This window comes from Pelecanus crispus, chromosome 3 (genome assembly GCF_030463565.1).
Source record: "Pelecanus crispus isolate bPelCri1 chromosome 3, bPelCri1.pri, whole genome shotgun sequence".
Lineage (NCBI taxonomy): Eukaryota > Metazoa > Chordata > Aves > Pelecaniformes > Pelecanidae > Pelecanus > Pelecanus crispus.
Window position 1 is genome coordinate 16,776,246 of NC_134645.1, and position 24,154 is coordinate 16,800,399.

Below are 24,154 nucleotides of genomic sequence, written 5' to 3' on the forward strand. Positions count from 1 at the left end.
TTTGGAGGGGCAGCTCTGGTGCCCTCGCTTTCCTCCCCCTTGTCTTCTCGTCAGAGGGGAAAGGGGAAAGTGTCTTTCGGGGGAAGTGAAAAACACAGCGGCCAAAGCCGCTCGCCCCAGCAGAGCTGGAAGAGTTAGTGTCACGGTCTCCTTCTTTCAGGAGTGTCTCTGACTTTTTTCCCCTCTGTCGATACCTCTAGGTGTAGCCTGTCGGCCACTGACAGCTCTTTCAGATGGCAAAAGAAAAAAGGAAAATAAAGGGAAAAAAAAAAAAAAAAAGAAGTTGAGATTAATCTGCTAAACTCTTTTTCTTTCCCAATCCACGGTGCTCCTCCTTTCCTCCAGGAAGAAAAAACTAAAAATAAATAAAAAATAATTTAAAAAAAAGCAACTTAATTCCCAACAGAGGCAGAAAAGAGGCTTCCCAAGGAAGGTTAAAAATCGGCGATCTGGAAATCCCTGCAGAGGCAGCGGCGGGCGCGGCGGTAATTCCCGGTGCGGTGCGATGCGGGAGCAGCTCTGCGCGGCTCTGCGTGGCTGCGCTCGCCCTGCGCACGTCGGGGCTGGTGGGTGTCAAACGGCAGCGGCGGCGGGCAGGTCACGTTGGAGCCTTGATCCCTTTTTTTTCCTTTTTCTTTTCTTTTTTTTTTTTTCTTTTTTTTTCAAAAGAAGCGAAGCTCTCTTTCCTTGTTGTGGGCTTACTTTTGTTTTTAGAGGAATCCCAGCCAACAAAAATAAGCTCGTGTCTCAATAGCGGCGCACCGAGCGTGTCCGGGTGTGCTCCTACGGGGGAGGGGGTGCCTGCTCTGCGCCGCGGCTCGGCTCGGCGGCTCTCTCCGAGGGTGAAGCGCTAAGGATCTGCCTCTCCTTGGGCGCCTGCCTCCCTTATATCCCGCCGGCCGCCTGCATGCCTAATGAGATGCAAATGAGCAGCCCCCCAATCTGGCTAGAGCTGTCACAAAGGAGCCACTTTTCCAAACCCTCCTCTCAATGGATCGCCAAATGGTCAGTGAGCTGTAAAATGTGCAACCCTCCTCCCCCTCCCCTCCGTGCTCACAAAACGTGCTCATTTACATTCCTGCAAATTTGGTAACCGCAAGAATCCCCCTTCTGCTCCGGGGAGAGGGTAACACCCCCTCTGCACCGGAGAGAGGCAGCGCAACACGCTCCGGCGAGAAAACAGCCCCGGGGACGGACGGCGGGCTGTAATTACCTCTTGAAACGTGCACAGCAACCGCCGTGCCCCCAGAAAGTAACTCGGTGATCGTGACCACTTCCAAGGGGCATCTTCGGCTTTAAAGGGACGAGGGAGGTGGTAGCCAGCGAGCCACCGCAAGGGGAAGCGGATCCCTTGAAATTCACACCGCATTTCCCCTGGCATAACCGGGATAATCGGGAAGGGGGGGAATGAATTTGGGCGAAGCAAGCCTGGGCTGGCTCGTCCCTTGGCTCCGCTCACAGCGCTCCTCCTGCCGGCGGAGGGAAGGGGGGTCCCGGCGGCGTGGGAGGGCGCGGGCGGGTTCGCGGAGGGGACCCGCGGAGGGGACCCGTGGAGGGGACCCATCTGCGGGGCTCCGCGGCTACCGTCCCCGCCACCACCGCTGCCCGAGAGAGCCACCCGCTCCGCCCGGGTCCCGCACCCCTCTATGATTATCATCATCATCACCAGCAACCTTTCTCTCTCTCTTTTTTCCTCCCTCAGCTTAGTAAAAAGTGAGTTTGGTGTGTGTCGTTCGCGTGGCTGTCATTAAGGCCGTTTGTTATTGTGTGAGGGCTGAATCAGTTAGCTCTTTGTGCTCTCAGCTGTATGGTAATGTAGACAGCACCTGCTCCCTGCACAATGCGAGGGAGAGAAAGAGCTCCCCTCGGCGCACGCTACTGCCTCTACAACAATGTCCGCACATTTTTTAAAGAAATCCCTTCCAGCACTTCCCCCCTCCGTAAAAAAAAAAAAAAAAAAAAAAACCAAACCCAAAAAACCCACCCCAAAACCCACCACCCAGCCGACCCAACTTTACATCAACCGCCACCTTATTACTTTTTTACATATCCATCAGACACTAGAACTTTTGTTTTGATCTTAAAAACACGGAAAGGAGCTTACTGGTGAGGTGAAAGAGGGATAAAGATGATTACCATTTCAGCAGTTTCTTACTGATGGATGGAAGCGGGGGATAAAAGTCGGAGGGCGACTCTGGCATGTCACTCGAAGCAGGGTTTTCCACTTTGTTCGGGCCTTGTTTAAACACCTTCGGTAGGCACAGGCAGATTCATTAGGATGCAAGGTGTAACTGTCTCTGTAAATGTCATTTTAATTGTAACAGATCATTTCAGCGCAGATTAAGCGTGTGCGCGAAAGGAGAGGATTTGGCTACAACAACCTCACTGTAGGTATGCCGTGCTAAAAGCCTTATTATGGCGACTTTATTGGGTTGAAACGTGCATTTGCATGGCAAAATGTGACTTTCATTGAAGCAGATGTCTTGATCACAAATTATCTTACAATGTGCTAGGGAAAAAAAAAATCTTAAAGACTTCTTGAAGTAAAAGCATTGGGTAATACCAATTAAAAGAAAATCACTAATGAGTTCATTCAGTCCAGCTCTTCTTGACTGTTCCAGGACTGTAGCTGCCCATGTTCATTTACTGCGGGTTTGTGGCACCTACCCCAAACCCAGGCAGCTACTCTCGGTATTTTAAACGACAATCCAGATTTTATTGCAACGTCTCGCCGCTCAGCGTGAGCGTCCTTTACATCTCATTTTGGTCGAACGAGCCATCTGCATCCAGGTACTCTTCTTCGCCCCTCTCCCCGCCTCTCGACGCTTAAGCGAAAGCTTAAATGTACAGGAATGTTTGGGGGGGGGGGGGTCGGTTTTGTTTGTTTGTTTGTTTGTTTGTTTTGTTTTACCCCGGAGTTGTATCTGGGCAGAGAGGGGAGCAGCGATCCCGCAGGCTCCGTGCGGGGCGCAGGGAGGGCGGCCGGGAGGGAGCGGAGCGGGCGGCGGGTCCCCGGGGGATGGGCCGCCCGTCCCCGCCGTGCCTAGCCCCCGCAGCGGCGAGCGGGGGGGGGGGGGCGGGGGCGCACCTCGCAGCAACGCCGGCTCTCACTGTACATTACTTTTGCCACCTAGCGTCAACATCTTTTCAAGTGGCTTGCCGCTGCTTCGCAAACTTTGCCGCGGCGTTATCCCCGGGAAAGGGGGCGGGAGTGGTGGTGGTGGGGAATCATTTCATATCGGGTTTACTAAGCGAGTGGGGCAGCGGGGGGGGTGGAGGGGGGCAATAGCTGTCTTGAAATTTGGGGGTAGCTCGTCAGTGGAGGAGAGAAGTGATACATCACCGCGGGTCTTCTAATCTACGACAGATAGAAAGTTGGTCCATTAGCATCCCCTTGCTGAAAAAAATGGAAATAGTTACATGCACGAGGGCTTTAACCTAGCGATAGGAAAAAAAGAAAAAAAAAAAAAAAAAGAGACCCGAAAAAACTTGCCCCCAAATCCTTAACAACCCCCCTTCGGTACCGGGTATTTGTTAAATTGACGTGGCACAGATTTCTCGATTACCGCTGCTGAGCGTGACTGAAAGGCGCCGTGAGAGCCGGCAGGATCCTGCCCACGGCGCTCATTCTTCTCCGGCTTAATTTATGCCACGCGATTCTGTATTGGGGAAATCAAGCAGAAAGCTCCTTTTTCTGCTTTTTTTCCCCCCTCTCCCTCTCTCTTTCAGATGCTGGGCTAACGGGGAGACTGTTTAACTTAAGTGTTTCTATAGGAGGCTGTTGTAGTTTAACTCCTGCCCACCAGTAGATGAGGCGAACAAAGGAGGGACTCGAGGTCTAACTATTCATCCATTCTCTGCACTTTAATTTTCATTGATTTCGAAGACAAGGGGAGCCCTTAGGGATTCTCGCTGAAGGGGGATGACACGCCTTTAGACGCGATCAGCCCCCCAGCCAGCCATCTGCTCCCAACCAAATGGCGCTTTTTCGCTCCCAACCGCGTGTCTCCGCACCACGCTCGCCCGCCGCCCCCCGGTTACCCGCGCCCGCGCACCGCCGCCGGACCTCTCTGCCGGGGACGGGCCGCCGCCCCCGCCCGACGCCCTGCCCGGCCGCGCCCGCCCCGCCGGGCTGAGCCGGCGGCGGGACCCCCCGGGGGGCGGGCGCGGTGCCCGAGGCCCCGCCGGGGCGCGGTGACCCCCCACGGCCGGGACGCGGCGGGCCCGGCCCCGCCTGCCAGCGGCTCGCCGGGGCCGGTGGGGCACCTTGCTCTCCCTCCCTGCCCCTAATCGATGTCCTTCCCGCAGCGCCGGCCCCCCTCTCCTGCCCCGGCGAGGATTTACGGTCCCGCCGCACAGGAGCACGGCCGAGAGCTCCCCATCATCCGCGGCTTTTATTTCTAAGCCAGCCAGATTATGGGAAAAGTCACTTCAAAGGAGGCGGGGGGGGGACGGACACGACTGTTAATTAGGGCGACGCGCTGCCATCGCTGGCGCGCAACCCTGATTTTTCCCGGGACGGAGGGCTCCGGGCATATGGCGAACGGTGCGTCGGCGGAGGGACGCGTACGTGTGGAGCTATGTGTAGCCGAGTGTGCATAATATTTTAATTAGGTCTATAGTCCCTACGGAGGTATGCGTGCGCGGCTGCCCCTCCGCCGCAGCCCTCCCCGCACGCCCCCTTCACCTGTCCCGCCGGGCCGGGCCGGGCCGGGCCGGGCCGGGCCGGGCGGGATTGGGTGGGGCGGGACGGGAGGGCAGGCGGGGCGCCGCCGGGTCGGGGCTCTGGCTGCCCCGCCGGCCCCGGGCTGGGCGGCGTGACCGGGGTGCTGGCGCTGCCCGGGGCCCCGCCGCCGGGCGTCCCGACCCGAGGCCGGTGGGCGGCGGGCGCGGGGGCCGCGGAGGTGCCGCGGCGCCGGAGGGGCGCTCCGCGGCTCTTGCCGTGTGCGGACAGGGGGATTAAGAAGTTTAGCGTGTAGGTTAGCCCAAAGTTGCAAAGGCATGTGCTGATTAGAATAAGAAAGGGCAGTCGCGTGGCTCAGCTGGCACACAGCGAGGCCAGATGATAGATAAGCAGCTCGGGGCCTTCCCCCCCCCCCCCCCCCCCCCCGACCCTTTTTTCAAATCGCAAATCATCTGCTCCGGCCCTATCCTAGCCCCTCATTTTCATGACAATGGTTGTGTGTTTACCTGTGATCCTGGGACCGACGGGGCATTCCTTTGTCTCCCGAGGAGATTACCGCAGCCAGCTGCTCTCCAACCCTTCCCTGGGCAAATCCCGAAGTGGCCCCTATATGTGTTTTACTGATTGCACGCGAGGAGAAAGCGAGGTGTCGTGTCCGTCCCCCCCCCCCGCCCCGTTCCCCTGCGCTACTTGTCTGTTTGCGTTTGGTCCCTGGCTTGCTTCCGACAGGATTTTGCTTGTGAGAAACTACGAGGGATAAAATCGGTCACTCGTGTGCGTGAGCTGTCGTTGCTCCCAAAGTGGGAGGGAAAGGTCTCCCGGGGACGAGGGGACATCAGGGGCCCGGGGGACGGAGGTTTCCCCCCGCCGGGTCCTCGGGCTCCCCCCGGTCCAGGACAGCACCTTCCCCCGAAACTTCCTGTGGGTGCCCCGGGCCCGGTGGGTCCCGCTGCCTCCCCCGGCCTCAGCTCTTGGGACACGGCGCTTCAAGCGCTTTCACTGCCCATGCCCCTCGGGGGAGCAGCTCAGCCTCGCATTTGGAGAACTGGCCTCTTTGCTCCCCTTTAACTCCAAGGACACTCATGATCTTCACCACACTAGAAAGCATGGACCGCGTTTGTACCACGTGACCTTCTGAGGTCCCTTCCAACCCAAAATATCCCGTGATCCTGAGATTTACCCAACGCCCCAGCACCCCATCTACCCCATCAGGCAAGCCGGTGTAACCCTGTCCAGTGCTGAGGCCTGGCTTGTCTTGGCACGGGTGTCACAGAGCAGGGAGGCGAAGCGATCTGGCTCAGATCATGTACATGGGATAAAAAACCTGACAGCACTTCTCAGAAAAATGTTTTGCATTCCAGGTATGAGATTTCACTGGATGGCTGGAAATATTCCCTTCTGCTACCAACCTCAGCAGCAATATTTGCTTGCATTCACCATTTCTCATAGGGAAACCCTCTCTTCTCTTTTCCCTGGTTTTATTAATCATCATCTTAAGCCAGAACTCTAAACTGTAGCTGCAAACCACCACTCCAGACAGTAGCTGCATAGACCACTCTTCCCCTATGGCAGCCAGCACAGCGTGCCACTGTACCGTACTGCATTTCATGCATGACGCGTTTTTCTGTTCCCCTGCGGCCTGCAATCCCCTTTGCACGGTGTGCACATCTTGTGCATTGTGCACTGGCTGCAGCGCAAAACCTGCTGCTAATCAAATTTTGAAGGGGGGGAGCAGTCCAATTGTATGTTTCCAAGGCTTCGGAGCCACTTCCAATTTGCGTCATTTTTACTTCTTTCCACATCTCTCTATGAGTGGGGGGGGGGGGGGGGGCGGTGAGGAGGGAGAGGAAGGGGGCAGAAACTCATCTGCAGAAGGTGATTATGAGAAAGAGGATGGGTCTGGATGGGGCGGGCCTGAGCTTTTGGAAATGCTCTTCCCTTTTCTGAGAGCATCTGCCCGGAGACGAACAGATGTGGGCACCTGCGGTGACAGGCCGCATATGCTCCATCCTATTCACAGGCATTCAGACACAGCTACAATGGTGAGGCTTTGTGCACGCGGAGTCACCAAATATATTAATCTGTGCTCCCCAGAGCACCGCTCTGTTCAGTTTTTCACCGGCAATAACATCTGATCTAATCCTCCCATCGGCTCCCCCACGTCCCTCTTTCCCCCCTGAAAAGATGTGAAGTCATTCAGGTCCCCACCTGTTGCCGGCGGGGTGTAAGTGGGTTGCGCTCCCGGCACGCCTGCAGCCAGGCCGTTATCCCGTTATTCCCGGGAAACGGGGGCTCCCCTCCACTGGCAAGTGCCGAGCAAAGCAAAGCAAATTCGGCCCCCTCCCCGCTCCGGGCCGGGTCCTGCTGGAGCCGCCGCCAGCCTGCCGCGGCCCGCTTTGTTTTCCCAAGGGCAGAGGGCTTAGCAAGCGCGCAGCCACGGGGCGACATAAATCTTCCATGTACAGCTCGGGGGTTTTCAAGCAATTTCGGTGCGCGACGCTTTCATCTATCCCCGTCCCGGCGGGGTTTGTTCGGGGGCACAATGGCCCCTCCGGCCCCATTGTGGCCGTACAAAGCCGAAGGGACACCAGGCCGCGAGCGGGGACAGCCACGGTTCAAACCAGCCCGCCCCCCCCCCACCGCTGTCATGCGAAGGGGCCGGCTGCAGCCGGCTGTCCCCGGTGGGGCGGGCAGGGACGGCGCTACCAGCCGGCAGGGCAGGAGGCGGGCAGCCACAGGGACGACGACTGCCCCGGCCCCTCAGCCCCGGCCCGGCCCACCCCGGCCGCCGGGCGCATGCGCAGCTCCGCCCCCGCGGGAAGCGGAAGCGCAGGCTCGGGTCAGTGCCGCGGTGCCGTTATAGGAGGGGGCGGGCGGCTGCGTAATGGCCGCGCTGCGCGGGGGGAAGCGTGGGGGCGGGGGTGGTTGTCGGGGTGAGGGCGCCTGGAGCCCCGGTTCTCGCTCGCAGCGTGGCCCGGGTGCCGCACGGCCTCCCGAGGGAGGGGCTCGGCCCTTCCGGGGCTGGACGCAGCGGCCCTCGCACCTCGCCCGGTGCAGGCCTCTCCCCGCCAGCGGTGGGCAGATAGCGGCGGCCCCTCGCCTGCCTGCCTGCGGCCACCCGCTCTCGTGCCTCTGGGCCAGGCAGCGAGGGGCTGCGGGCCTGGCTGTGCACTGCTGCACGTCAGCAGCGGAGGACTTTGCTCCTCGTCCCTTGTGTTGTGAGCCTTGGCCGGAGGGTTCTTGTGAGGGCTGGTGCGGTTGTAGTGAACATTTCTGCTAACAACCTTTTGCAATGCTGCGTGTTACTATGGACATAATAAAAATTTGTGTTCTGGTAGTTGCTTGCTGACAAGATGAAGTTTAGTGGTATCATCGGCCGTTGTAGGGGTCATCTCTGAGTTTTTGTGTCTGTATAAAACGGGGTGAGGGGGTGGTTTTGATTATTTCAGTTTGTGGAGAAAACAGCCCCCCCACCCCCCTGAGTTTCATGCACTTGATAGTAGTACAGTTGAGGTCCTGTGGTAACCCAAGATCTCCATTTCACACAAGTAACATTAGAAATAAGCATTCAGCCTTAAGCTGTTCATCTGTTGCACAGAATGTGCATGTTTTGCACTCTTGGGAAACTTAGCGTTACAACATAAAACATTTTAGTCCTGATTCTGCCAGCTTTATTGAGGTGCCTCTGATGAAAATTAGTAGATTTGTTCTCTTTTCTGCTACTGTGATAGAGAGTGATTTCCTTAACATGACTGTTACTGTTCAGCAGTGAAACAGGATGGTCGACAGAAGATAAACTTTTTCATTATGCTTTCAGTGAGTGTGTTTGATAGTAATATTAAAATGCTACTAGTGGCCAAGGTGCTTGCTTATGTGTTTGGGTGTGAACTATTGTTTAAGCTAAACTAGTACTGGTAATGGAAATTTTTCTGATAATCTCTGTATTGTAGACTTGCTTAAATTGTTAGGCAAGAGGAGTGCTTCAGATACAGGGGTGAGGAGGTGGGAAAACATTTATTTCCATTTATTACAGTACAGCATAGCTAGTAAGTTTACCACGTTCCTCACTCTAGGTGCATAGCCACTATGGACAGAATCTGTACTGAATCATAAATGAAACTTGCTTGGACACAATGCATTTTTGCAGTAGTAAGACCTGCCATGGCATAGTGCGTCTGTGTAGTGACCTCAGATCATTTAGTCTGACCGCATGTGTTAGTGCTTGAAAGATGAAGACGTTCACACCCATTGCTAGGTCTCCATGGAAAGTAATGAAAACTGATAACCTACCAGTGCTCAAACTGTTTGGAATCAGAGGTACAGGTTTCCTGGAAAAGCAAATGGCTGGATTCTTAAGGGCATGCAGGTGACACTGGAAGTAGCATCACAGAGAGAGCAGTGCCCTACCTTGTATACGTGTGCAGCAATGAAGCAGATTCATAGACATTTATTTCTGATTTTGTAACAATGAGGTCTACTGTATGCTCTTAGCTTTATTTTGTATGTATTTCATACTGCATTGTATAAGGAAGAAATTTTTTACAATAAGGGTGGTGAAACACTAGAACAGGTTGCCCAGAGCAGTGGTAGATGCCCCATCCCTGGAAACATTCAAGGTCAGGCTGGATGGGGCTCTGAGCAACTTGATCTAGTTGAAGATGTTCCTGCTCATGGCAGGGGTGTTGGGCTAGATGACCTTTAAAGGTCCCTTCCAACCCAAACCATTCCGTGATTCTGTGATTAAAGAGGATGGTATTCAAAAACTGTATCTGGAGGGTATTAGATATTTAATCTCTGAGGACTCAGATATACCTTTAAAAGCTGTCAATTCACATACTTCTGTGAATTCAACTTCCTTTTTTTCTTTTTGTGTACCATAAGCATGTATATTGTAATGTAACACTCCTGAGACAGTCTGTGATTGAAATGTCAGAAATCAGCAGTATGAAAAGCAGGAAAAATTGTACCTGTTTAATTAAAACATAGTGAATTTCTTCACTGTTTAACTGAAAAAGGATTTGACTTTTGAGTAAAATCAAAATAAAAACAGAACAGATTTTCTGAGAATAAAGAAGAAAACAAAGCTTGATGGAGCTTGTTACCTCCATTTTTCATTGGAAGGTCCTTTAAAATAAAATGGTGCTGTGGTAGAGCAAATTGATGCTGCAGTAGAGGAAAGAGCACATCTATCCTAGAGGCTGTGCCAGACTTTTTTGCATTAAGATTTCTAGAAACAAAAATGGAGGTCATCAACAGTTTTAATTTTATCCCACAACTTGCTCTCTTACGGAACGTGTAAATTGGTTCATTTGGCATGCTATTAAATTCTGCCACAGAATTCAGAGACTCTGTTCTTCAATCTTTTGGTCAATTTCCTAAACTGAAAATAGGCTTATTCCATTTTTATTTAATGTCTAGCTAATGTTTGCATGTGTGTCTTTTAAACTAGAATGGTTCAAAATTGCTGTGCATGTCAGAAATCCCATTTAATATTTAACATACTTCACTATTAATGATACATTTGTAGATTCACAAAATATAGGTAAACCTCTAATTCTTTAAACAGGTCTTGAAAATTATGTCTTCAAATGACAGGGTTGTAAAATGGATTGAATTTCTGATTCAAAGCAGAACTGATACTACCAAAACCATTGCAGAAGTAGAGGTATTGCAACTGGTGCCATATCAACGGACTGCTGTCTGTAAACTCAGATGGTAACTGAGCCATTTGCACAATCAAGATACAAGACTGATTTCCAAAGTTATTCAGTATTTTTTCTGCTGACTTCAATTAGAGGCATTCGTACACTTTTAGTGTGAAAATCAAGCCGTTAACTCCTGTGTTGTACACTGTCAGCTAAGATGTTATAAAGTTCTTAATTACATCTATACTTGCTTTTCTAGCAATATGTACTTTTCTATATTTTATGGTATTAATCTGAAATGTTTAAAGTCATATTTATGAAAACCTTTTGATATTTACAGTTGTCACTGATATAAAAAGCAGAAGTGGAAGGCAAAGTGAATGGGCACTTATGTCCAGTGTGTTGATGGGAAGAAAACATTTTCAAACTGTTTGAAGGCCAGGACAACACAAAGCGCTATCAGCAAAAGCAGAAAAATGACAGTTCAGTTTCCAAGCTGCTTTTTTTTTCATTGTAGAATTTCATTACGTTTCTCACTATTGCATTTTAGAATGTTGTTTTTATTTTCCTTCTTTCAGACTGCTGTGAGTTTCAGAGATCAGCCATGGGCATTAAAGGTTTGCAGGGATTAGTGGAAAGAGTTTTCCCTGATGTGTGCAGAATGGTAGACCTGAGAGAAATGGCAGAAAAACATCGCATCGATCATCCTGATTTCCCGCCTGTTATTGTAGTAGATGCCATGAGTTGTGTTAAATACTGGTACACACCAGAATCCTGGGTGTGCGGTGGCCAGTGGCGGGAGTACCTTGCTGTTTTAGAGGATTTTATTAAAGCTTTTACAGCAGCTGGTATCGAGTTGATGTTTTACTTTGATGGAGTGGTAGAAGAGAAAAAGAGAAAAGAGTGGATCAAACGGAGGTTGCAGAATAACAAGGAAATAGCCATAATATTTCAGTTTATCAAGACTCACAGGAAGCAACCAGGGAGAGGAATGTTCATTGTTCCATCGGCTTTGCCTGCTTTTACACGTTTTGCCCTGAAGTCGCTTGGTCAAAAAACAGTATGCACATTGCAAGAGGCAGACTTTGAGGTGGCTGCTTATGGTTTGCAATGTAACTGCATAGGAATTCTCGGGCAAGATAGTGACTACCTCATCTATAATACATGCCCCTACTTTTCCATTGAGAAGCTCCGTTTGGACAGACTGGTCACTGTTATGTACTCTCGAGAAGATCTTTGCCGTGCGTTGGGTCTTAGTTTGACACACCTCCCTCTCTTTGCTTGCTTGCTTGGCAATTATGCTGTTCCAGAAAGCTTGTTGGAAGGCTTTTGGCGTAAATGTTTAGCCACCAGTCCTCACAAGAATAACAGCTGCAACAGAAGAACAAACATAATTCTAGCTGTAGCAAATTACATCTCAAAAGTTCCATGCTCATACAGCAGCCTGAAACACTTGGAACAGATGCTACCTTTGGGATCAGACAAGACATTACTTTACAGAGGAGTGGAGTCCTATCTTTTGCCCGGGCAGCAGTCTCCATGGATTCCTCCCAACGTAACAAATTGCCAAATGTTCTCCCTTCAACAACAAACAGCCATGTGCCAAGATAAGGAAATCTTTCAGGTACCTTGTTTTTTAAAGCTTGATAGTCACTTTATTGCTATGACTGCTTAGTGGAAGTTGGTAATGAGTACACCGAACCTATTGATCTAAATTTGCTTGAGCAAAATCTTTTGTCTCTCTTAAGTACAGCCATGCTTAGGACTATTATATGCATCACCATGAGGACGGATGCAGCTCATTCAATTAAAAGTGGTTCCACTCTTCTTGAAGCATCAGGCAGGTCAAATAATGGGGAGCAGCTCCTCTATAGGCCTATAGCTGTGTGTAGAGAGGTACTTCCCATGTATTGCAGGATGTAACGAGTTGCTTTTTGCTTTGAGAACCCACAGGTCAGCTACAGCTGGTCAGTGGTCTGCTTGGCCGTGCCTGGCACATACAGTCGAGGTATCAAAGGGAGCTGTGCTAAGAAGGCAGAAGCTGAAATTGCTCTTGTGGAGGAGATGAGGAAGCTTCCTGTCAATCTGTATTTCATTATTTTTGGTTAATTATCCTTCAGATTCGTTATCCCTGAAGGAACCAAAAGCACTTCAAGTGGCTTGTTAATCCTTAAAGGGCAGGGCTGCACTAGCAAGTTTCACTTATGGCTTCCCACATGGGCAGAGAAGCGCTGGTGTTGGGGTGAGAAACAGTACAGTCAGATTGGGTCACTCTGAGAGACTGGATATATTAGCTAGGGTAGCCTACCTGGCTAATACAAAACTGAGCTACCTTGCATCAGAGTTTATGCAATGGTAGTAAGTCTAGAGTACAATTCTGTGAATTCATGGCTATTAAGATAACGTATTGAGATTTAATTAAAAAAACCTATACGAAGTAGTGTATTTTAGACCGTATATTAGCCATCTGTTACTCCCTATTTTCTTACGTACCTATAGACTTCAAATAGAAGGTCTTTTTTTTCTCTGTCTCTTATTTATCTTGAGCATTTTCTTTAAAACGGTTTTTCTGTTTCCTCATATTACTCTAAAGTAATCCTATAATTTACATTTTCCTTTTCTAAAAAGACTCTAAACCATTTTAAAACTACATTGTAACCTATGCAGTGCTCATTTCAGCTAAACTGCAGATATAATTGTGTTTTTTAATTAGCCACACATAGATATGTGTCACTTTTGACTGTAGTAGTTAAATAGAAGACACTATTTCAAAAAAAAAAAACCCTACATCCTAACAAAGTGTTGAAAAATATTGTTTATTCTTGAAGTGCAAAGAAAAATTAGCCATAATGTAATTATCTAGGTTGGATTATGGCCAGGATAATAATGGTAATATCCTTGCTCCTTAAGAGAATGTACCATGCGGTCTTTATGACAAGTGGTCATTATTTCTTGGCTAGATCCTAGATTTGAAGGGTTGCAGTTCTCTAGCATCATGCTGAGCTACTGCTGTAATAAAATAATAATGTTTAGAAACTCCATTGAAGAATGCCTCACTGTTGCTGCATAAATCCTATGTTAAGCCAGTCCCTGGGCCAAGGAAATTACAGTCAAAGTTGTAGACACGTTAACTTGTCTTTTGTTTTTGTTACAGGTGTTTAAATATTTGTATATGTAATGTGTGTGCTTTGCTTCATATTTTGAAACCCATATGTAGTTCTGCTTACCTTGCACATAATGAGCTGCATGTAAATGACATACACAGCTCAGTTCCAACCTTGAGGACATAGCCTCATTGCTGCTTCTCTCGGAAAAGAAGAGCATAACTTTCTAGCTGACTGTAGGTGTAAATCACAAATATTTTTCAAGATACAGCATTGAATACAGCAATACTTTTGAAATGAGCTTGTATTTTTTTTTCAGTACATAAGGTTGTGTAGATTATTGGCAAATTGCAAGAAATTAGTATTTTCAAATTATATCTGTGACAGCGGTTTGTATTAAATAGTTCAATGCTTCATTCAAGCAATGCTTAGAAATACTTAACTGTTTTTGTTATACAAAAGTAGATTAGGGGGTTTACATTGTTTACCTATATTAGGGATACTGAAGTGTTTCTTCCAGGGCAACCATTAATTTATTGCTATGAGAGAGTGCTCTGTTGATTGGCATTGTATAGAGACGCCTATCATTGATTGTATGTTCGTATGAGAATTTCTTCTGAAAGTATATTTCAGTAGAATTAGTTTTGATCAGTAATGACCCAGTGATTGATTGCAGCTTTGACCTGCTGAGTTCCCAGGTTTGCAGATACTGGAATTCTGCAGAAACAGTGAGTTTGGCTCTGGCCAGCGGTCTGGTAATTCCCAGTGAAAGAGGCTGAGATAACTGCGTGGATGGCTCAACCCAAATAATGCAGATAGCGTGACACATGCAGGGAACACGGAGCAGAGAAACTTCAGTGCCTGGTCACCATACAGCATGGGTCCAGGAGAATTTATTAGCGGTACCCCATGGAAGTAACTGGCTCTACTCAGCTGTTTGAACACCCCCATAGTTTTGGTCTGAGGTTGTGAAGTAGAATGTCTGGCTCTGCACTTGGCCAGTCCAGGTTGCAAGTGGTACTGGTTGAAGTTCTGCACTGCCTGAGAGCAGCTTTGCTGCTTCTGCATCTAAGCTGTTCAGGACCAGTGGTCCATGTTGGTACTGAGGCTGCTTGTAGCCAGCTGCTGTAGCCAGATGTATTTGCATCCAGTGCGTGGTTAATATGCAGCCTGGGTGATGCTATGATTCTGCTTTTCAGCAACAGCCTACAGACCTGGTTTTCCTCACTAGAGTAGATGGTATTTCTTTTCTTGGGGAAGAGCTATTGCAAAGTAGAAGCGTGGTGAAGTTAAGTACTGTAATTTCACCACAATGTAAACTACGCAAAATCAGCTCAGGAAAGAAATGGAGCTGTCTTATGCAGTTCATCTTGCACTAAAATTAAAAGTTTGGGTTTTGTCATGCCTTCACTCACTATTTATAGAGGGAAGATATGTTTTCAGGTGACTAAAGGAGGGCTGCTCATTTTTCTATGCCTGAATTCAGAATTAATTTTAGGAGTAATTACTCTCTAAAAAACTGTCATTAAGATCCCCACATTTGCAGAATTCAAGGAGGGGCTAAGAAAGGCAGTGATGGGTTTCCTGGGGGTTCCTGTCCACAAAAAGATAGATGTCTGAAAATATACTAAACTGGTGTTATTTGAAAAAGCACTTGTTCCCTCCCTGGCTATTCCCTCCATTTCCACTGATAAAGAAACTACCGTTTCCTCGAACAGTGAATACATTTGTTACTTTTTGATCCTTCTTAATTTTGGAGATAATGCCTTCTTCCTTCTTTGAACAAACAGTTAGCTAAAGAACAGCATATCCAATCTGAAAATTACGCAATCTTCAATATCCTGAGTAAGGGAGAGATTGAGTGCAGCAACTCTTTGGAAGATGAATGTGATACAGAGATTCCTGGACAGGCACTTATTTACCGTCCTGCTCGTCAGCATATTTATTCTGTCTTGTTGGAATCTGGAAAAGGTAAGGATTAAACTACTTACACCATTATTCAAGTATACTTTAAATTTTGAAATATGAAATCTTGAATTCATTGTTGCAGCAGCTACATCAGCATGGCATTTAGGATAAAAACTGTGGGCAGCTGAAGTGTACTTCTTAAGGAATCGAGAAAATGTGACAATGAAATTGCAGTTTTTCTACATGCTGTTCAATTTCAGTGCTTTTAAAGAGATTTTTAAAAAATTGAGAATTGTCCTTGTTAAATGGGAAGTTGTGAAAGTTGTTAATGATCAAAAGATTGAGCAAAGGAATGACATTTAGAAGATTTTGAAAGTTTGAGAGGATATGAAACCTTATGTTGCTTTGATAAATGTAGCTCCTGACGAATTAGGGAGTTGTAATACACTTCTGCGAAACAGTAATACACTGTTACAGTTTTACCTTCTGTTGATTTTAAGACTGCAATTTTAAGAACAGTGGATAGTCAAATGTAGTTATTGTAGTAATACAAATGCAAGTAGTTATGCCAATAATTATTACTTCTTTCATCAAAGGGCAAGAAAATATGATTTCTTTATCCAGTGGTACAAATGGATTCTGTAGCAGGTATCTGTGCTTCCATTCTTCTGCTCTAAGAGAGAGAATTCTTTATTCACATCCTTGGACAAATTTTATGTTCTTAAGACTTCCATTATTTAAATGTTATCTTTACAGTGTCTTTTAGGCAGTGAGTTGAAAATTAAAAATATACTGAACTTTTATTCTTTTTAATATGTTGATTTCTCCTTTGTAATCACTTTACATTTTATCGATGAAAGTGCACTGCCATCAAATCTAATATTCAAACTATGTGCTTAGAAAGGCACAGAAAGGTAATTAAGTACCTAACTTCCTTCAGCAGCTAGAGGTTGAAGTTGTGCCATAATAGAAAAAAAAAAAAGGAAAAACTGAATCAGAGTTTACATAGTCATTTGGAAAGAGTAACAAAAGTCTCAGCAGTAATCATGCACATCTGTCACTTTTCATTTTTCAGCTTTCTGCCTCTAAATTTTGTAGACAATTATAACTTGGTTGAGTTTGGTTTATTCCTCTAAGCAGTAGGATATTCACTCATGTTTTCAGAAACACCCAGACCAAAACTTCTAATTAACAATTGTTGCTGCAAGATGGCAGGGTAGTAGGTAGATTTGCGTTTGTGTTACAGTGTTTGTAGTACTCAGATGAAGATTAGAGTTGAAATACAGAAACATTAATTTAGAATCTTATGGAAAATTAAATTCGAATGTGAAAGAGGTTGTCTTTTAAGAAAGTGTATTTAGAGTAAAACCACAGATAACATGTATCATTTGTCCTCAGTTCATACTTCAAATTCCAGAGATAATTTTTTAAAGTAAATCATAGCGCACCCTCAATCCTTAACCCTTCCAGAAAAGTAGGTAGAGTGTGTCTTCATCGGCACCCCTATTAAATCTGCATTTTTAGTGGACATATCTACCTCTAACTGCTTTAACCATGTCACTTCCTAGCAGTTTATGGGTTGTTTTTTTATTCCGGTGTATAGTTGCTTCTAAGTCAAGAGTGTAGATCATTAATCAGAGTTTGTATGGGAATTCATAAGTAAATATCAGCATTTTTTTTTCTGTGAATTTGCTGCTAGACCTACAAGGAAGTTTTATTCTTTACAAGGTAAGTAGAATCCTTTGCCAGTTTCCCTCAGATGAGGTTAACCGTTTTGACTGTTTTTTGTAATTTGATGAGGGGTAGGATGGCAAGAAGTAACCTACACTGTGTGTAGGTTGTAGTATAATTTAAAATTACTTCAGATTAGCATTAAGAAGGAGCTTGTTGGAAGGAGTCAACCAATTAAATTAGTCCATGTGCAGTCTGCTGCCATTGTGATACAGTTGCTGATGTAGCTCATTTGAAGCTAACTTGGCTAACTCTACACAGTGTTCCAGTTTGCAGTGGAGATGTGTGTATTAGTGATCCTCTTTTTTATTCCTTAAGATCCCTCAATTACAAGATTCCTATGTTGGAAAGTGACCTCTTTGCAGCTTGCAAATCTGCTTTACTGTTAAATAGGGGTAGCAAAGCAGTCAAAGTTTAGTAAAAGCAGTGGTTACAGTTTTAGTAAGAACAGGTTAAAAATAATGTAAACTGTTTCCTCTACCCTGAAACAAGAAACTGTCAATTTTGAATGTCCAGGCTGAGGTTTCCAAGGGTGCCTAAGAGACCCAAGAATCCATAGGAGCTGGATGTTGTCATATCCTTTGAAATGACCTACCTAGGCCATGCCACTTTGCCTGAAGCCATAGTGTGATAAGCGTTTCTTTTGTTGTCAGTGCTAGTTTAAGTAATTCTATTGCACAGCCACTCATTTCAGTCCCAGTGCAACCTTTCAGTTGTGCTGGTGCAGCTGTTTGTGCAGCTGCGTGGTGGCGTAGTTTGAGAAACTGAAAATAGCCCCTCTCTCTTTTCCCTCCCTTTCTTGCAGTCAGGTAACTAACCTGGTTCTGTTTCCCCATCTGACTCTTTGTGTAGCCACAAACAGCTGTGGTGAAATAGCCCGAGGGAATGGCAGGGAGTGGGAATGAGCAAATCGGTGGTTGCCTGAAAAAGTTAGCAGTGCTGCTGAAAGAATTGCTCATGTAGCTATGCCTTTGGCATAGTTTGGTATACGGTAAGCATGTGCATACCTGTACTCACAGAAATGTCACTAGAATCACAGCCTTACTTTTGACCCTACCAAAATAAATAGGGGCTTGATGGTAATCCTGATAGCATGGCATTTGTTGCCTGTGTATTTTAAAGGTATCTTTATAATTAATCAAGCTGTTTCTGGTCGTTAAGTGGAATATTGCATAGAATGATATATAAATTGTCAACTTTTAGCATCTTTCCTAGAAAAACAATACTATTGGAAAAAGTAAATAATGCACCTTGATAGGCCAGCCAAACTCTTTCTTTTATGTGCGAAGAATTCTGAACAAAGCCGGCAGATTTTGGCACTAGCGCGGTCGATGGAAATACCTGCATCTGCATGACTTGCCAATTAGGAGGTTATGTAATGTAGCCTAAGCCTGTGGCCAGCTCCTGGAAGTCCTGGCATCACTCCCAGTTCTAACATTAGCAGGCCAGACTGACCCTTGCTTTGACACTGTAAAAAACAGTCCATTAGCACAATTTTTGCCAGTTATCCCCAATGAGCACTCAGGAGGGCTGGCATTGCCACAGGTGTAGAGGAGCACGCATAACAATTTCCATTTTCAACTGTCTCATGTTTTGGTGTTTTGCACATAGTTGAAATTTTCCTTAGGCTGCCTAAGCAGTGCTTCCACAGGTCATTCAGAACCTATTTAAACAAAGGAACTGCTGGTTTTTGAATTTCACTGGTGATATTCTGCATGTTCATTGTGGGGAAAAAAGTTTGGAAAATTACTGCTTTTTTCCAGAGATATTTCCATGCAGGGAGGGTTGGCATTTAGTAATCATGTCTCCATTTTGTTCTTGGTATGTTAATGTGCTGTCAGTTTGCAGGACCTTGCTTTCAGCTATATTTATTTGGCTACTTATGTGAACAGTAATATACTTTTGTTACTAATGGGCTATAATAGTGAAAAGCATTCAGCTGATATGGTGCTACGTCCTGTACCAACATTCACATACATTAAAAGAACAAAATTAGAGGTTTCCTATTGACTTCTCTTTTTCTGTGCTTGAGCTCAATGGGTGATGTAAAAATAGTATTTCACTGGCATTTGGAATCAAGAGACATTTTCATAAGTTGTTCTGTGAGTTGTGGAACTCATAAAGAGTGACTCTCCCTGCCAGGTTCCCCTCAGCAAAGTTTTTTACTCCTTCCTAGCATTCTTGTAACTTCTCCCTGTGTCCTTGACAACTCCCTCCTGCAATATATGGTGTTCTCAAGTATATTGCCTCCTGCTCTCCCCAGATCCCATCTACCTTTTTATTCAGCTCTAGCTTTTCCATAGCTACTTGTGTATTGATTTGCCATCCAGTGCATTCGGATACAACAGGTAGCTTGACTTCCCTGCCTTTCTTTCAGTTGGTGCCCTAATAGAATCATAGAAATATAGAATGCTTTGGGTTGGAAGGGACCTTTAGAGGTCATCTAGCCCAACCCCCCTGCCATGAGCAGGGACAGCTTTAACTGGATCAGGTTGCTCACAGCCCCATCCAACCTGACCTTGAATGTTTCCAGGGACGGGGCCTCTACCACCTCTCTGGGCAACCTGTTCCAGTGCTTGACCACCCTCATTGTAAAAAATTTCTTCCTTATGTCTAGCCTAAATCTATTCTTTAGTTTAAATCCATTATTCCTTGTCCTGTCACAACAGGCCTTGCTAAAACGATTGCCCCCATCCTTCCTATAGACCCTCTCTAAGTACTGAAAGGCTGCAAATAAGGTCTCCTCGCAGCCTTCTCTTCTCCAGGCTGAACAACCCCAACTCCCTCAGGCTGGCCTCATAGGAGAGGTGCTCCAGCCCTGGGATCATTTTGGTGGCCCTCCTCTGGACCCGCTCCAGCAGGTCCATGTCCTTCTTGTGCTGAGGGCCCCAGAGCTGGGTGCAGTGTTCCAGGTGAGGTCTCACCAGAGCAGAGTAGAGAGGCAGAATCACCTCCCTCAACCTGCAGGCCACGCTTCTTTTGATGCAGCCCAGGATTCGGTTGGATTTCTGGGCTGCAAGCGCACATTGCCGGCTCATGTCCAGCTTTTCATCCCCTGGTACCCCCAAGTCCTTCTCCGCAGGGCTGCTCTCAATCCCTTCATCCCCCAGCCTGTATTGATATTGGGGGTTGTCCTGTCCCAGGTGCAGGACCTTGCACTTGGCCTTGTTGAACCTCATGAGGTTCACACAGGCCCACCTCTCCAGCTTGTCCAGGTCCCCTTGGATGACATCTCGTCCTTCTGACATGTCAACTGCACCACCCAGCTTGGTGTCGTCTGCAAACTTGCTGAGGGTGCACTCGATCCCACTGTCTATGTCATTGATGAAGATGTTAAACAGCACCGGTCCCAGTATGGACCCCTGAGGGACCCCACTTGTTACCGGTCTCCATGTGGACATCAAGCCATTCACCACAACCCTCTGGATGAGCTGAGCGAGCTGAATAGATTAAATAAAGCAGAGTAATTTACATAATAAAAAAGAATGCTAAAACATCAGCATGTTTCTGGAAGTGACTTTGGGCTGTTGAATTGGAGGGTTTTGTTCATGAAATAGCATTATCATAGGCAGTGATTTATAATCAACATGTGAGACTATTCAGCTGCTGGAATGTGCAGTTTAAGGGTCCTCCCCTCCCCTGCCCCCCCCCCAGTGTAAGCATTTTTCTTTTTATTCTTAATGTCATCAGTTTTTGAACAGTGAAGCATGGCAAGCCAGGTGTAATGCTGTCCCTTATAGTCCAGCTGTTGGTTCTTCAGTCCCTCACCTTTATTGGGAGATTGTACTGTAGGTCCATGAGTAAGGAAGGAAGAAGCATCAGGGCTGTAAAAACAATTTTGTCGTGTTCTTTTCCCCCTCTCTTATCCCTGATGCTAGAACCCCATCTGAGGAATTTCTGCCCTTGCACCACAGCACACTACTCGTTCATTCATGCCAACAGTCAGTTACAGCATTGAGCTATAAACAAGATTAGGAAATTAATGTGACCAAACTTTTTGGGTGGTAGAGGGAAGGGAAGGAGAGTGTTGGAGAGATTTGTTTGGTTTGTTTTAAGCTAGGTGAAGTTTTTGATTAGGGTTCATAATGTGGCATCAGAAGTACTTGTGCAGTAAAGTGCAGGGTGGTTGAAATTGATGATAAAAGGCAAGAGTTTTTAACATCCGTGACTTCAGCACTGGGTGAGAGCTGAAAGGCATTAGAGATGCAATTATGTGAATCTAGAAAGGGACAAGGGAAGGAAAAAAAAAAGCTTTGAGATTTGTCTGGAAAAAATTTGAAAATGCTATTCCAAGTGCCCAGGACTAGCTAAATCTGTTTACTTCATACTGTTTATCACAATACAGAGAGTGGAAATTTAGGGCACTATGACATGGTTACCATAAGCAAATCTGGACAGAATGCGGAAGCACCATTTATAACAATGATAACGATTCTAGTTTTTTTTATGAAGACTTGCATTGGATCATTATGAGCTGACTATTGGAAATCAGGCTGCATTTCAGAAATTCTTAAATGCTTGAGTTCTTTCTGAGGGTATTTTCATTTGGTTTGGTTTGTGTTTTTTTTTTTTTTTTAAGCATCAAGTAGTTAGATGCACAACTCAAGTAGTGAAATTTTTAATTTAAGAGGCACCCTCCTCTACTGGGGGGTGGGGCAGAGTTGGGTTTAGGGGGTAGGAAGCCATGTGAGCTATTATGCATAAACAATCCCTTTATACTAGAGAAAAGGTCTGTAACAATGGGCTGTAAAAGCTCTGCATCTGACGGTGGGATGATTCCATTGCTGTCAGCTTTCAAATAGCCATCAAGCTCTCCTTATAAAGATTTTGTCTCAAACCCTGACACAGGAAATGTCAGGGCAAGTTGGGAGGAGAATCATATTAAGGACGGCCTGCATATGTGGCAGTGTGACAGCCCTGAGAGACTGAGGTACCTCATATAGGTCCCTAAGCTATGCCAGGTGCCTCCACAGCTTCCTGAACTGCCTTGGAATGGGAAGGCCTAAAATTGGCTGAAAGTTGCTGTAGAATGCTTTCCACAGACTCTTTTACTTACATTTTTGGTTGCAGTTCCCAACTCCAAACTCATGTTTATAGTACGTAATTCAAACTCTCTTCATTTGTTCTGATGATTTGTCATAAAGATACTAAAACTAATTTTTCTTCATTTGTTTTTAAAGAAGCTGAGCAAACAAGTCATTATGAAGTGCCTTCTGTTACTTCAGAATCCTAATCACCACTGCTTCCAACTTTTACACTAGTGTCAATACTTGCATTTGACTTACTGATCCAATTCTGTCTTTTTTTAGGTGGATCCTATCCTTTGGTAAAAGAGTGGTTTGTCTATTTTGGAAATCCTCTCCAGCAGCCAGAGCTGGTACAACCTGTACAACCTTCTATTCCAGGTAGAATAAAAAATGTGTTTAAATCTGAACTGAAATAATGACATCACTAAAATCAGGTTAAACAATCCATTATCACATGTTTGATATGGAATCCAAAATGACTGTGGAGAACAAGGAGCTGAAGTAGAAATGCTGCATGCCTGTAATTGCTTTTAATTACCCTATATAGTTATTATATGACTCAGCTTTGAGCTACATGTTATTACTATGTCTTGTTAAATCCAGTGCTAATTCAAATGTCAGTTCTAAAATGCAAACAATTTTTTAGAGGTTCTAAATACTGCTCTGAGGCCAGGATAAGTGGTGTGTAGGGCCATATTAAAATTCTTCTATTAAGCTGTTTGAGAGAATGTGTTAATGAGTCTGGCAGAGAATATAAAAAAGGGCCATTTTTACATCACCTGTGACAACCCAAAAAGAGAATCCAGCTTTCAATAAAAAAATAATTAGGCTATCTGTTTCTGTGAAGCTATTTCTACTGTCTTGAAGCTTCAAGTGTTTTGTGTGTTCTTATCTTCTTTCCTTTGGTAAAGGACCCATTTGTGAACACTCTTAGTGAAATTAGTGTTACGAGGAATGTGTTACATTTACGAGGAAGTATCATATATAACAGTGAAAACATTGGGCACTGCATATGTCACTCATCTCTTTATCACTAAATTGTATCACACAATGCAAGTTTAGGATAGGAAGTAAACAGTACTGTACCAATTTTGTTATTTCAGAGGGAAAATTGTTCTAATTGTTCATTTGTCCATGCTGTTGTAGTCATAACCCCTCTACTGTCACAGCTTGCTCTCTCTGTCTGGTCATCTCCTATCATGTGGATCAGAGTTTTTTTAGTCTTTCATATGGAATGAATTAGTTCCATTGATATGATATACAATACCATTGATATCTTGTTAAGAAAAATTATTATCTACTCAGATCTTTGAGAGTAATTACCAGCAATTCTTCCCTCAGTACCCAGAGCTTTCTGTAGCAGTCCTTGTTCTGATCTAGTCTAAATCCAGATTCAGAAGTTGTTGAAATGCATGCACTTTGTCATTTGATTGTGGGTTGTTTTTGTTGTTTTTTTTTTTTGTTAGGGATTGCTTTAGAACCTACTTATTTCTAATTTGCTAGGGTTATAGTAAATTTTCTTTAAGGTATCCTAAAATTGTATGTTTATCTTCATATTTGAAACTCATATATTTAATGAGAGTCTTCACATTCAAGGGTGAAGGAAAAACAGTTGCTCTTTAGATACCAGCCTTTTCAAAATCCTTTTGAAAGGAACTGTTTGGAAAGAAATGAGTTACATAGGCAAAGTACAAACAAGATTTCATTTGATATACAGTAGTTTCACTGTCCAGTACCACGATACAGTATTAGGAGAGTGATTATCTAATTGACTTGATGATAGCATGAAATTGCTGTGAAATTTTCCAAATGGATATGAATGTGCAGGGTAAAAATTGATTGGTCTGTCCTGTACAACTGTTTTATTTTGGCATACAATGGTCTGGAAACATGCATTTGTAAAACAAGCAAACAAAACCCAACAAAGTGTAAACAATACCTATGTAGTTACCTTTCAGTTTGCATGGCAAATATACTATATTTATTGTTGTGAAATTTTCCTTCCCACATGGTATAGTACCTTCCTCCCTTTCTGGAGAGGAATCCACTTAATCT

At 45.6% G+C, this 24,154-nt stretch overlaps 1 protein-coding gene across 1 annotated transcript in view; it reads left to right on the forward strand.

The window, feature by feature from the left end:
* Nucleotides 1–10,705: 10,705 nt before the first annotated feature.
* Nucleotides 10,706–24,154, forward strand: part of FAM120B (family with sequence similarity 120 member B) — a 55,692-nt gene continuing 42,243 nt past the window's right edge. The window contains exons 1-3 of the mRNA XM_075707955.1: nucleotides 10,706–11,953; nucleotides 15,224–15,404; nucleotides 22,382–22,477. Coding sequence (XP_075564070.1) covers nucleotides 10,934–11,953; nucleotides 15,224–15,404; nucleotides 22,382–22,477 — 1,297 coding nt within the window. The 5' untranslated portion in view covers nucleotides 10,706–10,933. The remainder of the gene's footprint in view (nucleotides 11,954–15,223; nucleotides 15,405–22,381; nucleotides 22,478–24,154) is intronic.